Here is a 13,938-nt window from a genome sequence, read left to right as displayed (position 1 = left end):
GACCTTTGTTGCTCTGCGGCAGTCAATCTGCACGGACTCTGGGAGGGCAGAACCAGAGCTCGTGTTACGTGTCAGAGGCGGGGAATTGTCACATCAGTGACAGTAAGCAGAACACCTGATTGTAATCCCGGGGCTTTTAGTGCCACTGTGCCCCTTATAACTGGAGGTATAGTATTTGTTCCCCAGCAAAGTTGATCCAAAAGTCAGGCCGGTCCTTCACCCGTCATAGAATCTGGTGGCGGGACTGATTGATTCCCCTCATTGCCTGTGCCGCGAAGCCGTGGAGGGCACTCTCCTACATATGGTCTGGCAATGCATGGCACTGTCAGGGTTTTGGCGTGGGGTGATAACCTGTCTCTCAAAAGTTTTGGGTTGGGATATTCCACAATTGCCACGCTTGGATATGCTTCATATCACAAAAGGGATAGGGACAATAGATATAAACGCCATTTGTTATTCCTTGGACTTACGTTGGCGAAGCATGACATTGCCAGGACATGGAAGACCCCCCGCCATCTGTGGGGGCTTGGAAGCGGGGTCTTGATTTCTCCATGGGGTTGGAAATACCAATCTTCAAGGCGAGGGGGTGCCCCCAGAAGCACCCTAAGATATGGAAGAGGTGGGCAGACTATTGGGGTCTTTATTTGGAGCTCATTCTCCCTGCATTTAATAACGAGGACCTGACATGATGATCAGATGATGAGCGACAAACTAGATTATAATTATGCTTGTATTCAACTGGGGCAGCTGGAGGCTTTTTATGTCAGTCTACATATTGGAACTATGGCACTGGTGTTTATTGTTTTAGTTTTAACCCTTTCGATGCGTGTGACGGAGCGGTTCCGTCATGTGCGTCGGTCGCGCTGTGCGGATGACGGACCCGCTCCGTCACGGCCCCGCCCGCGCACAAACCCTTCAGCACAGCACGGTAATCTGCACTGCGCTGAAGGGGTTAATCCAGATATTCTTAAATTCCAAATTGCTATATTTGGCTACTGTAAATGTTGACATCACTATTACTACTATGTTTATTGTGTTATCGGTAACTCTGGTTTCTCCAGGGCTGTTGTGTCGGTCGACAATAATGTTTTGTTGTGAGAAAAAAATTAAGTAATGCCGGTCGTTATCTTTTGGGTGAAGTAGATCCAAATATCCTCAGGAGTCAAGCGTAAAGGGAAAAACACTAGTGAGAGAAAAGGGCATGGTGGGGGAGAAGCAATACAAAGGGCAGAATCAAGGGGACAGCCACAGGAGGGAGTGGGAAGCAAAACAAGGGTGGGGAGGAAGCAAAATGGGGGCAGGTGTGGGGGGGAGCAACACAGTGGATACAGGGAGGGAGGCAAACTAACAGGGGACAGAGCGCATGGAAAGAAACGCAAATGGGCAAGAGAGAAACAGGAAAGGGGATGGAAGAAGCACACAGGCAAGAGAGCGCAACATGGTGAGGGAAATAAAAGCACACTAGGGAGACAGTTGGAAAACACACACTCACATGAAGTGCTTCAACAACAAGAAAGCAACTGTGCCTGAAAAATGAGCAGCGGAAGAACATAAGTAATGCATACATGCTCCAGCAGTGAGACAAATACAATAAGATGAAGGAATGCTCACACAAACTAACAAATAGGAAGAAAAGACAATGAAAGAAACAATGAAGTCAACCAATGGTAAGCAATGGGTGGACTCTGAGGCCGCTTTAAGCTGGCAATACATCTTGCAACAGACAGAACACCAGGCAGAGAAAATAAAGACAAATGGAAGGCAACGCTGAAAAGGGTACAAAAAAGGGAAAGGCTCAGATTTGTGATGGGGTAAATTAATGAAAAAGGAGATTTATAGAGAGCACGGAAGAAAAAATCCTGGCACACAGAGGTGGACACAGAAAAGAAGTAGGAGTCAGAGAGGTGTTGTTAGAAATTACAAACAAAAAATGAGAGGTAATGGAGAAAAGAAAAATCATGAAGCAGTAAGAAATCAGATTAGGACTGGGGCAGAGGAAATAAAGCATGCATGGATCTACATCATAATTCAACAAAGTTTTCAAGTATTTTCTAAACCCCTCATGATCCTCAATACTTCTAAACCTTCATCGTAAAATTTTAATGCGGTTTTAGATCATATTCACTAAACATTCACACCGGAGTTCTATCGGGTCAGCATTAACACGGGAGTGATTTGAATGAACACTACTTTTTGAATTTCCTCACCTGTGTTGGGTGCGAAGTTAGGGTTAGTTTTCCCCATAGGTTGATCTTGCTCTCAAAGATGGAAAATGAGACATTTCTTACTTGGAAAACTCTATAATCGTGGATTCACAGTACAACATATTAAGCATGATTGTTTTAAATGTAACTTTGTCCATGAATACTGGGATCATTACAGCCCATTGAGAATATTAGATAGATGGCATGGAGGTCCATATGTGGTGGGGATCTTCCAACAAAGCCTTTGGCTGTCATGCATTGGTCTTTGCATGTGATATATAAAACAGTTTGGTACTTCTATGGTACTTTTATCTACTGAGCTTTTCATGGGTACATTTTATACTGAAATAGTGTTACTCAGTGGAAAGTATCACTCTTATTATTGATGGAGGAAAAACAAGATGACCATGACGATAGCCAATACGTAACCGTGAAATTACTATACAAGACGAAATAAAGTTATTTGAAATTAAATGAATAACTTGAGCGTTAAGTACCCGAGCTCTCTCACCAAGACTTCAACATATCAGATGACGCGATCTATAAGAACGTTCAAGTTTACATGCTTATCTTGTTTTCTTAAATTTTACTTACTTTGGAGCGAAACAGATTCTTATGAAGAGACAAACCATTGTTATAAATAAAGGTCAATGTATCCGATAATCATATTCAGCAGCAATTTATTGGAACATGTGATTACATTCTGGAAAGTATTTTCATGAAGGTAATTTGATTTACTGAAGCACAAACGTGATGGAGACTGCGTCACGTTCTGTGACCCATTTTCAGTCAGTCTTTCATTTTTAATGAAATTACATATCAAACCTTGTTGAACACATTTGAAATGTTCGCTGATAAATCAATTTGGTGCTGTGGGCTTTACAGTTTGTAAAGCTCAGTGGAATTAAATGCATCTTCCCAACTCAGAAAAGAAAATACCGACCTTTATTGGCACAAATATTAGTATGACTTTTTTTTTTTTTTTTAAACATTTATTCCTTGAAAGGAGAAACTCGTGGCAATTTTCCAAAACCAGCTGGAATCCTCAGCCTCCAAGACCAAGGTCCTCCTGTTAGTTTTTAGTGTGGATAACTAGCCTTTGAAAAATGTTCGGGAGCCACCCTGCTTGCGAGACAAGACTGTAGGAAATTATTCAGAAGATCATCTGTCCATATATTACTTTTTACATAAAGGTAGGGGCTCCTCCGTGGACACTGTGACTAACAGGAAGCCCAGTCTCAGACCTATAGTCTTCCACTGAGGAAATAAAAGCACTTTGAAAGATACATTTCTGTCTCTCTTTTATAAGATCTCAGGAAATAAACAAAACGGGTGCACATTGGAGCAGGAGAACTGTAATTGAAAAAAAATAGGCACAAGTTCCGATCAGATGATTATATGAGTACTGGTCAATGTTCCGGCTCAGCAACCTGTAACTTACGACTTTTGCAAAACAAAGTAACCAACTTTGGTTTCACAGTGGTCTGGTAGGAACAGGACCTTCACAACATGGGTGAAGGTTTTGTGGAAAAACCTTGTCAAAAATCACATGGGAGTAGGTGTGGCTCACTGAAACACACCCTGATCACTTCTGACATGCTCTCAGACATCTAGAATGATACCGTGCAGTCCTCTCTCCGTTAAGGCCTCTACATTTCACAATCCCTTTTTCTTGTAAGGATCAATAATCTTCCATTGTTAACGTTTCCGGGCCTGTCAACTTCTGGTCCATGCAGAAGTGAAACTTCTTTGGTAACTAGGTGAAATGGCTTTTAGATTGTCGTCTTGTATACATCAGTCCAGCCTTTCTGCCCAATGTGATCAATGCACCTTATTATTATTTTTTTTTACTTTTGTCCAATTCCCTGTTCATTTGTGTGTTCCAAGAACAATAGCTTTGAAGGCATCATTGCTGTTTTCTTGCATTTTGGGAATTTAGCCCTATTTGGGGAGTGCCTGTGAATCCCAATGCAGTATTCTTTAGCTGTCCAAGAACCTCAGATATGAAATGTTTTATATTGGCAACTTAGTAGGATTCTGATAATCTGTAGCACATTAAAGTCTGTAATCTTTCAGTAATACAATTTCCCCTAAAAATAAAGCACTAGACTGGAGACGAAGCAAGGCATTTTGGTATCTTCTGCCAACGGAAATGTATGATATATATATATATATATATATACACATATATATATATATATACACACACACACACACATATATACATATATAATCCTCTATCATAGAACTAATTTGCATACTAAAGAAGAGGTGAGGCTTCCTTCGACGAAGACCACTATTGTTTTCATTTGAGATCATCCTAAATTAAAAAATAATAATACATTTGTAAATATTCGTATTTTTGGTCTGGAATAAAAGCCCTTTCCAATCACCGTCCCCGACACGCTGTAGAACAGTCTTTGGAAACCGCTGGCAGGAGGGCAAAAAAACTCTAAATGTCTTTACTTTCGAGGTAGCCCTCCTAGCCTCAGATCATGGCGAGGTTCTCTGAAGTACTGTGTGTGTGCGGCGTCGTGGCCGTGCTGCTGTCCGACTTGTAAGACTTGGGAGCTCGACTCGCCTTGAGGAGCACCAGGAAAGTCTCTGTAGTGATGGCCCCAAATTCAAAGGCAAAGGTCCCATAAAAGATGAGGACGTTGATGATGAAGATCCACTCACAGAGTGCTGCCACGTGCTGCAACAAGACACTCTCCTGGATGAAGAACACGCCGCCTGGGAAGAACTCAAGTCAAGGAAATTTGCAAATGACAACAAAATGCGCACACTGCAGCACTGGAACACAAAGTGTAAGATGCAACAATAAACACACAGTCTGGGAAATGAAACATCAAGCTGTTCTTACCAGAGCTAAGAAGCCTTGCATCACAATTAAGTTTTTACCATAAAAGTACTCAGTTAGGCTGAATAATGAAACAATCGCCTGATGCGTCACAAGGCAATTGCTTAGTACACGTGCAATTCAAAGATGAGTTTGTTTGCAGTATAGGATTTTATTAGCTGACTAATGTTACAGGTTCAGAGATGACTTTGTCATATAACTTGCATGTGACTACGCTTTTACCTTTCTGACTTCTATTAAATCCTGTCAGGTAAAAAAAAATGGCCGCCATTTTCCTCAATTAGCAATTGAATTCCTCTCACTGCTGCAGACATTTTGCAAGTCCAGAACTCTTTCAACTGTGCCTTAGAAGTTTCACTGAGGATGAATTAACGTGTAGTAAAAATTAAACTTGTAGTAATATAACTATCGTTGCATGCACAGAATTGCACACAGGAAGTCTAGCAAATGCCTCAAAAGCACTAATTGTATTGACTATGGGAGGCTAAGAGAGAGAATAGTCCTCGTCAATGTTCAAGTTTATAAGGAGCAGGTTTCACGTTTTAGACATTGTATGCATTGCCTCACTACACTAACCCCATGCACCTGTTTAAATCCCAGTCAGAAGAGTAATATGATCAAATCATCGTAGGTGAGCACTGGGCAATGTAGAAGAAACCACGTATGCTGATTACTATTAATTATGTGCTCGGATAGTAAAGTTCAGAAGCAACATCAGAAGAAATGTATTTATTGAAAGAGTTTTGAATTCACCACTCAAGGAATATTTCAGCGTGGGACCTATAGAGAAGACTAACATGTTTAATTAATCAAACAAATCGTGGGACAGGCTCAGGAAAGTAATAGCTCAGAATAACTCAAAGTAAAACCGGAGTCCATATGTGGTGATGTGGAGGCATGCTTCTATTTTTACCATGATTGTAATTGCACGGCGATTTGCAGCTCTTTTCTTCAGGGTCATGTGGCAATTAATAGTTTAAATATTTGCTAAAATAGTTTCTCTGAATATGCCTGCAGTTTGGGGTTTGTCTTGATGGTGATAACACGTTTAAGTAGATATCCCGACTGAATAAATGAGATATTTTTCCTCAAGTTCTGCTAAGTGGCCCCCATAGATGGTGTGATACTTTCAGACAAACCTAGCTTTCGAGGCAAGAGTTCTCCGCGATTTGCAGGTTCCTTTTCCCATTATATGTACAAAGGGCCTAAAATGTTCCAGCATCCTAAGTGACGTTGCGAAAAACCTGAAACCGGTTGAGGAGTTGTCGTTGACAGCAGATGGGTAGGAGTTGGACAGGCACTCTTGGAAAGTAAAGAGTTTAAACTATTTCCCACTAAGACCAAAGTTGGTTATATTGAGGTTTAAAACACAGCGTAGATTGTTGGGGGAAACTTTTGAGGATAACTCTCTTCCAGTGTTTATCATTATCTCAGTTGTGCTAGGAAGACCCATATAACCTGTCTCGACTCGCACCACCCTCTCCAGCATTCTAGCAAAGACCAGGTCAGCTACCCAACTGTTCGTGTCTATACAACCTAGTCCAATCATGCCTTGTTGTATACATATATGGAGCCTGCATTATTTTTTATTATTCATACTTTTCTAGCTGTTTGTGGTCATTTAGTTCAACATCCTTTTTGTACCAGTCAATAATTGCACAATGGTCTTATGCCTGAATCCTGGTCTGAGTACAAGAGACACTGAAATGAAATACATAGATGGTTGCCTTGGGTACAAGCAGCGGGTGGTGGAGGGAGTGATTCCCCACTGTGGTTGGTGGAGGTGAAAGGCCCGCCCTAAGTAACAGCAAGAACAAAATGTCTGGGGCCCAGGAATTCCCCATCTTGAACTCCTAGCTACAACTGCCCTCGCCTGCACACGTCTACTGGCACCATGGCACCACAACAGATTGCCTGACATTGACCTCGTTACGCAAAGTTCACAGAAGCCCGGTGATGGAAGTTTACATTGGATCTACTTTTATACATAAAATGAAATCGTGTGGCTACTGAACTATTTCATACATATTGATAAAACAACCAAAAAAGAAATGAACAAAGTTTAGAGGACAGATGCTTTAATAGGTGGTGATAGATACCTGTGTGCAAATATGCTCTTCTCTCCCTCCTTAGTTCTCTCTCAATTGGCGGCTCAGTTTAACCCACTGTGCACAAGGCATGATGACGCACATTTAGACATTGAGCCCGGTCCGTCTGACACCTTCACTGCTTTAATGTATCTCTTACATACATAGAACAAGTTGAGCTAGCCAGCATAAATATAGCTGGCTTTGCCTTGACTAAGAGAATATAAATTACATGTTTTTTTCCACTGGTGTCTTGCAGTCTTCTCCACCTTTCGATTTTATTTTAACAACTTGCCCCTTGACTTGAGCTAAAAGTTACACTGAAGCACTGTGCATGATTCACGTATGTGTAGAACACATATGGCCATATTCCGAAACAAATCAATACATGATGTCTGCCCTTTGCTGAGTGTCCAACACTTGGGCCATGCACTCACAGCCCAAACAATGCGATCCTAATAATTCTAGAGTAAATCCCGAGTAGTCATCGAAACTATTTGTGAATTGGATCCATACTGCAAGTACCCTAAGGTGGGTAATATTTGCAAATATATCACCCAACGCATTACCTTAAAAATTTCAAAATATGTAATGAGGGTGCACTCACCAAACTGGCCTTAACAGCTTTCTGTAATTCTTGCCTTTAATAGTCTTTCTTCTTTTTGCAGCTACTCAGTTTTACAGCAGAGTTATACTTTACACCAGAGAGGCTCTGATTGCTGGATTTGTTTTTTATGATGTGGAATAAGGCACCGCGCTTATGTCTGAGAGAATGCATTAAGAACTTCAAAAAGTGGGGCATGGCTTAGAAGTGGATTTGTGCACTAACCTCTTGCTCATGCTCCCAGATGCTACAGGAGGTACTGTAGTCTGTTCTTGCGTCCATAGTGCAGTTGCACAAACTGAGGCTATTGTTGACTGAAGGTGTTGAAACTAGGATTATGGCAGTATGGGTCTCTGTAAGAACTGGAAAACTAAGGAAAGTGAAAGTTTATGGGATGCAGTCTAAATATCTCTGCACCTAACATGGCTGCCGGGCTCTACAAGTTTAGAAATTCTTGTGCAAATCTAGCGAGCGGTGGAGCCTTCTGCAATTTGTGCATTGGAGAATGTTGCCGAAGTTCGGAGGAGGGTGGGGCACGCTGTGGTCCTAGCTTAGCTCCTATATGCTAGGAGACTCACCTAGAGTGTTTGTGTGCCTTGATTAGGTTTCGGTTCTGGAAGTCTTGGGCAGCAATGACAGCAGCATGCACTGAATGTACTGAGAGGACAGAATCTAGGCTGGGTTTTCTGCTGGGCCCAGTCTTTATCGTGAAAGGAATGAGGGAGCTGGATCATGGTTGGGAGATGTACCAGGAGTAGGGTATGATGGTGGCTTGTAATAGTCAGTTTCAGATACCATGTTGAGTCTTCTGCAACGTACTCAAAAGCAGAGGCCCATCAACACATGCTTTGACAGAAGCAGCACTCGGCTTGCCAAGGGACTCAGTGATGGCTCAATCACTCCTTTATCCAGCATTTTGGTAACCACCGCCTTGATGCACTCCACAACTTTGTCTAATATCATGTATGTCTTACACATGACGGGCAAGCTGTCGGAATTGTCAATGCTATGCGTGTAATTGAAAATCTTGATACCAACACAATTCGTAAATTTCAAAATTTAAGCAATGCAGAAAGAGCAGGACTACCGGTGTTCAAAAAGTTAGAGAAATCACTATCAAATCGTCTGGCAGAGGCTAGGGGATTGTACTGCAGACTACCACGGCATATAGAATGGAATGACGGAGATTATTTGCAGATGAACAGAATTACACGATCTTAGACAGTGACCCGTCCCCTACATTAAAAACAGAAATCAACACCTTGATTGAAAAGGCCGAATGCGAAGCATATGTAATCAAGAGGGAGATTTTTTAAGGCAAAAGAATCCTAAAATCCTCTATTTCTACACTATCCCTAAAATTCATAAAAACCATGACCCTTTCACCTGGAACACCAATAGTCTCAGGAATAGGATCTCTCCTACAGCCACTGTCACAATTGTGTGATCATTTCCTGAAACCAGCTGTACAAAAGAGCTGAAACATACATCAGAGACACAAAATATGTTCTTGTCCATATCAATGACCTCGACTTTATAGAGAATGAGCTTGGACATAGAGTCTCTTAATATGAGCCTTCCTCAAGACACTGCCCTGGAGCTTATCAGATAAATTATAGATGAGGAAGAATGGACCCACTCCACCCCAATAAACTTTGTAATGGAATGCGCAAGATAGGCACTTCCTAAAAATGTCTTTGAATTTGGGGTCCCCCATTCCTAAAATACCATGGAAATTCAATGGGAAGCACATTTGCCCAGAGTGTGGCTGGACTGTATTTATAGAATTTTGAGAAGAAACACATTCTTCACAATGACAACACCTACCTGCCACACATCACAACCTGGAAACAATACACATAGATGATAACTTCATGATATGGAAAAGTGACAATACAACAGTATTAAGTTTCACAGCATGGTCAAACAACCAAGAAAGAAATATCAGATTTACCCATACTTTGAGTATTAAGACTCTCACGTTCTTGGACATAACCTTTTTTCATGAATGGTGTAAATTACAAACAGATACCTTTCACAAACCTATTGCAAAAAACAATCTCTTGAGGTCTGGTTGTTTTCATCCGCGCCTTCTATGGTAAAATATACCGTATGGGCAGTTCCTGCATCTCCAAAGGAACTGCAGCCTGATTAAAATGTTCAAACACCAGGAAGACATACTGGTGGATAAACTAAGGAAACGGAACTATCCTGAACACATAATTCAGAAAAACAGAATAAAGAGAAAAAAATCAAAACTGCAAAGCACTATTGGAAACTCTAATAAGGAAAAGAAACAACCCCCATTGGTATGTGTGACCACTTACAATGTTGCATCTGATTATGTTAAAAAAAACGCAACTGGCGTATACTCAATGTACAAGACAATGTGCCTACCCTTTATTTTTCCCACAATAGAGCCAAAAGTCTAAGAGATTCGCTAGTGGACACCAGACCTAGATTTAACCCAAGACCACAAAATACCATACTGAATACACTAGCTCTACCAGAGTCGCGAGAGTGTGTGCCATCTCATGGCACCCACTAAAGAGATTGATCTGGGATTACGTTCAAAGTGGGACCTAAGAAAACATACAAACTATAACACTAAACAGGTTATCTACATGATAACATGACCTTGTAAGTTAAGATATACAAGAATGACAACCAGACTGGTCAGTATCAGAATTGGCGAACATTGAAGTAACATTCGCAGCAGGCATGTCACAACAAAAATGGCGGAACACTATTTAACATAAGACACACAGCGTGGGTCATTTGGAACAGGTGTTGGCCAAACCCAGAAACTTAGAAAGGGTTCTATTTGAAAGAGAGCAACTGTGGATTGTCCATCCAAATAAACGAGCTAAATGGTTAAATATGTTGGTGGAATATACTGTAGTACATAAGTTTCTAGAAACAGTATACAACTGAACACTTCGCATATAACTTTGACAATGAGGAGAGAACTTTCTTTCTTATATACTAACAAACTCCAAAACGAATGGATGACAAAGCAGTATATATGATTGATGGACACAAACCTTTAATAACTCATCATAAAATAAAATATACAACACACTGCCCAGGGAGATCTACCACAATATGTCATTTATAGTCAAAATAGATGGTGAGCCACTTAACAACAAACCTCTTTAACATGCCACACTATTAAAATATGTCACTACTGATGACATGACTATGACTCCCAGCCTGCTTTGTAGTTCTTTTAGGTGTTACAGGAGGCAGGACTACATTTCCCAGCCTCCCTGTAACACACACACGCTACTGGAGAGACAAAGTTGAATTAGAATAATATACTCCATCCTACCTACGTGCAAAAATATATGAAAGGCATGCAGATACCGACAGCAAAACAGTTTTGGAGCCACAAACCAAGGGCGATTAAGAAGCACTTGCAATACAGTCATTCATCACATTATCGCGACACAATCATGTGATGCGAAGCATATTTCATTTAACACCACACAACTCGTCTCACCCTAAGATGCAGGGTTATTGGGAGCCAAGTAGGTTTATACGTGGACACAGTCCTTTGATGAAGTAAGTACTAATGGCGGCAGATTGGATATACCACCTGATTGACTATGGCAAAGAGAAAACCTAAAATCCATGTTTTATTCTGACAGTGTTACTACAGGGAGCGTCTCACCCCTTAACCTTATGAAGCCTGACAGATATGTAGGTCATGTAGGTGCAGATACAAACCTACTGTTTTTAATACGTAAATGTGCATGTTGTACAATGTATTTAAGATTATTTTGTATAGTTTAATTCACAGGTTTGTCTGACATAACTTTTAAAAGCATATAAATGTACATATTGAGTGATTCCTACACATCTGTGCATGAGTTTCAGCACAAGGAATAGGGGATATTGCATATGATCATCAGATATGTATATGTGAATGATTTTTTGACATCCATTTTCTCTAGTCCAGACCATAACAAGAAAAAAGTCTGACTAACTAGTCTGTATAGTTGTGCACATGTGTTTTTTTACTGAATATTATGTATGAACGCATGTAAGAGTGGTTGAAATAAGCAACCTTGACATATAGTGATTATCATACTTATTGGTCCTGATGAAAGCTGACTGACCCATAGGACATTTAAATGGCTGAAACATGTTGACCTCAGATGTATAGGGTCAATACACCCTTATGGCATTGCATTGTTTTTAACCTTGGCAAAGGATCTTCTGATTAAAATATATTAGGATCCAGCAGCCAATTTTAACTTGCACTCAATTCCTAATGAGTACTTTAAGCGCTCCACTTACAAACGCGCTGAGCCCGCCCACTCACTCACACTAGGTGAGTTGGGTGTGTGTCTGATGATGAAGCTGGCCACATGTTGTACCAGTGGGAGAGGACCCAACAATATATCCTAAGGATGGAGCGATCATACCGATAGACCTGGGTGTAGATCTTACACCCCGAAGATGTTGGGCCACGCAACTATCTTTCGGAACAAAAGTGGATTCAAAAAGATAGGCCAACCCTCTCTAGTGAAATTACTTAAGACAGTTCGGGAGGCTGAGGGCTCTAACCAAAGTACAGGCTTCTCGCTCCTCCATTGCGTTGCTTCAGATGCATCAGTTAAAACAGCTCATAGAACTACCCTAAGGTAAATTACCCTCCTCCAGTTGCTGGAAAATAAGGTGGGACGATTGCTAAACTTCCTCAGTGGAGCCATCCTGTTCAGTTTCTTGAACCACATCAAAAGAGAGCCTCAGTTTTTTCATCTTCCTAACTGCAAGTGAAAAGATTGCTGAGTTACCCACCAGAGATAGGTTTTGAGCACTTTTGTGTGGAAGATCTGACTTTGCTGATCATTCTGATCCCTAGGGCTTAGTCTGGCTTGACGAATGAGGGACCGATAGTTTGCCCTTTTGCTGTTGATTCACTTACTAGGCTACTCCGAATATTCAAGTAGCCTTCGCCTACAAAAGTTAGATGTGACTGGTAAATGGCAAACGTCTTTGTGATAAAGTTAATGATGTGGATTTTTTTTTTTAATACCGGACAAATAATAGACATGGGAGGCTGAATAAAAACACAACATTTATAAAATGATTGAAAGGCACCTTTTGGCAACGATTTTTAAAAACGTCAAACATGATTGTCTATCACATAACAATGTGGATCTAAGTTGAGGACAAGAAGTATGAGACAATATTTGTTGCCACCATGATAAATGGGTCACAATTTATTTATATATAGCTTACATACGGTTGCTATGGGTCTGTAGAAAATGTATGTGCCTTACTAGATTGAGGGTTTGCGTCCCTCACTGTCAGCAAATGTATTGGCATGAAGTAAAATTACTAAGTAAGTAACCACCCCTTGTAAAATAAAACATTTTAAACTCTAAAAAAATTGAGAAGCCGTTTCCAGTTTTAAAGGTTGTTGTTAACATATGAGGACAGCAACGGCAAATGACTGCAGACATCATATTTGACAATCATTAGTGCCACTACACGCTTATCACTTTTGCATACAGTTGATTTTGTCGGTGTCTGAGGTAGACTTGGAGCCATAGCGGGGGTCAGAAAATGGTGCAGAGTGATAACCTGGTTTCCGATTATTGGAGGACAACCGTCCTTCCTCAGGATCAATCAATCAATCAATCAATCAGTGACACTTGTAAAGCGCGCTACATACCCGTAGGGTCTCAAGGCGCTGGGGGGGGGGGGGCGAGGGGGGGGTGCCGCTACTGCTCGAACAGCCAGGTCTTCAGCTTCTTCCTGAAGGAGAGGTGGTCTTGGGTCAGGCGCAGGTCGGTAGGGAGGGAGTTCCAGGTCTTGGCGGCCAGGTAGGAGAAGGACCTTCCTCCTGTAGTCGCTCTTCGGATGCGGGGGACGGCGGCGAGGGCGTGGTTGGCTGATCGGAGGTGGCGTTTGGGAGCGTGGAAGTTGACTCGGCTGTTGAGGTAGCTCGGGCCTTGGTCGTGTAGGGCTTTGTGTGCGTGGGTGAGGAGGCGGAAGGTGATTCTTTTGTTTACGGGGAGCCAGTGAAGGTCTCTCAGATGTCCGGAGATGTGGCTGGTTCGTGGGATGTCGAGGATGAGTCTGGCTGAGGCGTTCTGGATCCGCTGGAGTCTCTTCTGGAGCTTGGCGGTGGTACCGGCGTAGAGGGCGTTGCCGTAGTCCAGTCGGCTG

At 41.6% G+C, this 13,938-nt stretch overlaps 1 protein-coding gene across 1 annotated transcript in view; it reads right to left on the bottom strand.

The window, feature by feature from the left end:
- Positions 1 to 2,867: 2,867 nt before the first annotated feature.
- LOC146867262 (transmembrane protein 150A-like) overlaps positions 2,868 to 13,938 on the bottom strand; it is a 640,885-nt gene continuing 629,814 nt past the window's right edge. The window contains exon 7 of the mRNA XM_085603926.1: positions 2,868 to 4,937. Coding sequence (XP_085460052.1) covers positions 4,693 to 4,937 — 245 coding nt within the window. The 3' untranslated portion in view covers positions 2,868 to 4,692. The remainder of the gene's footprint in view (positions 4,938 to 13,938) is intronic.

The sequence above is a fragment of the Triturus cristatus genome, chromosome 1_2 (assembly GCF_964204655.1).
Source record: "Triturus cristatus chromosome 1_2, aTriCri1.1, whole genome shotgun sequence".
Taxonomy (NCBI): Eukaryota; Metazoa; Chordata; class Amphibia; order Caudata; family Salamandridae; genus Triturus; species Triturus cristatus.
Note: the sequence above shows the minus strand (reverse complement) of the source record. Positions and strands in the feature narration are given on the sequence as shown.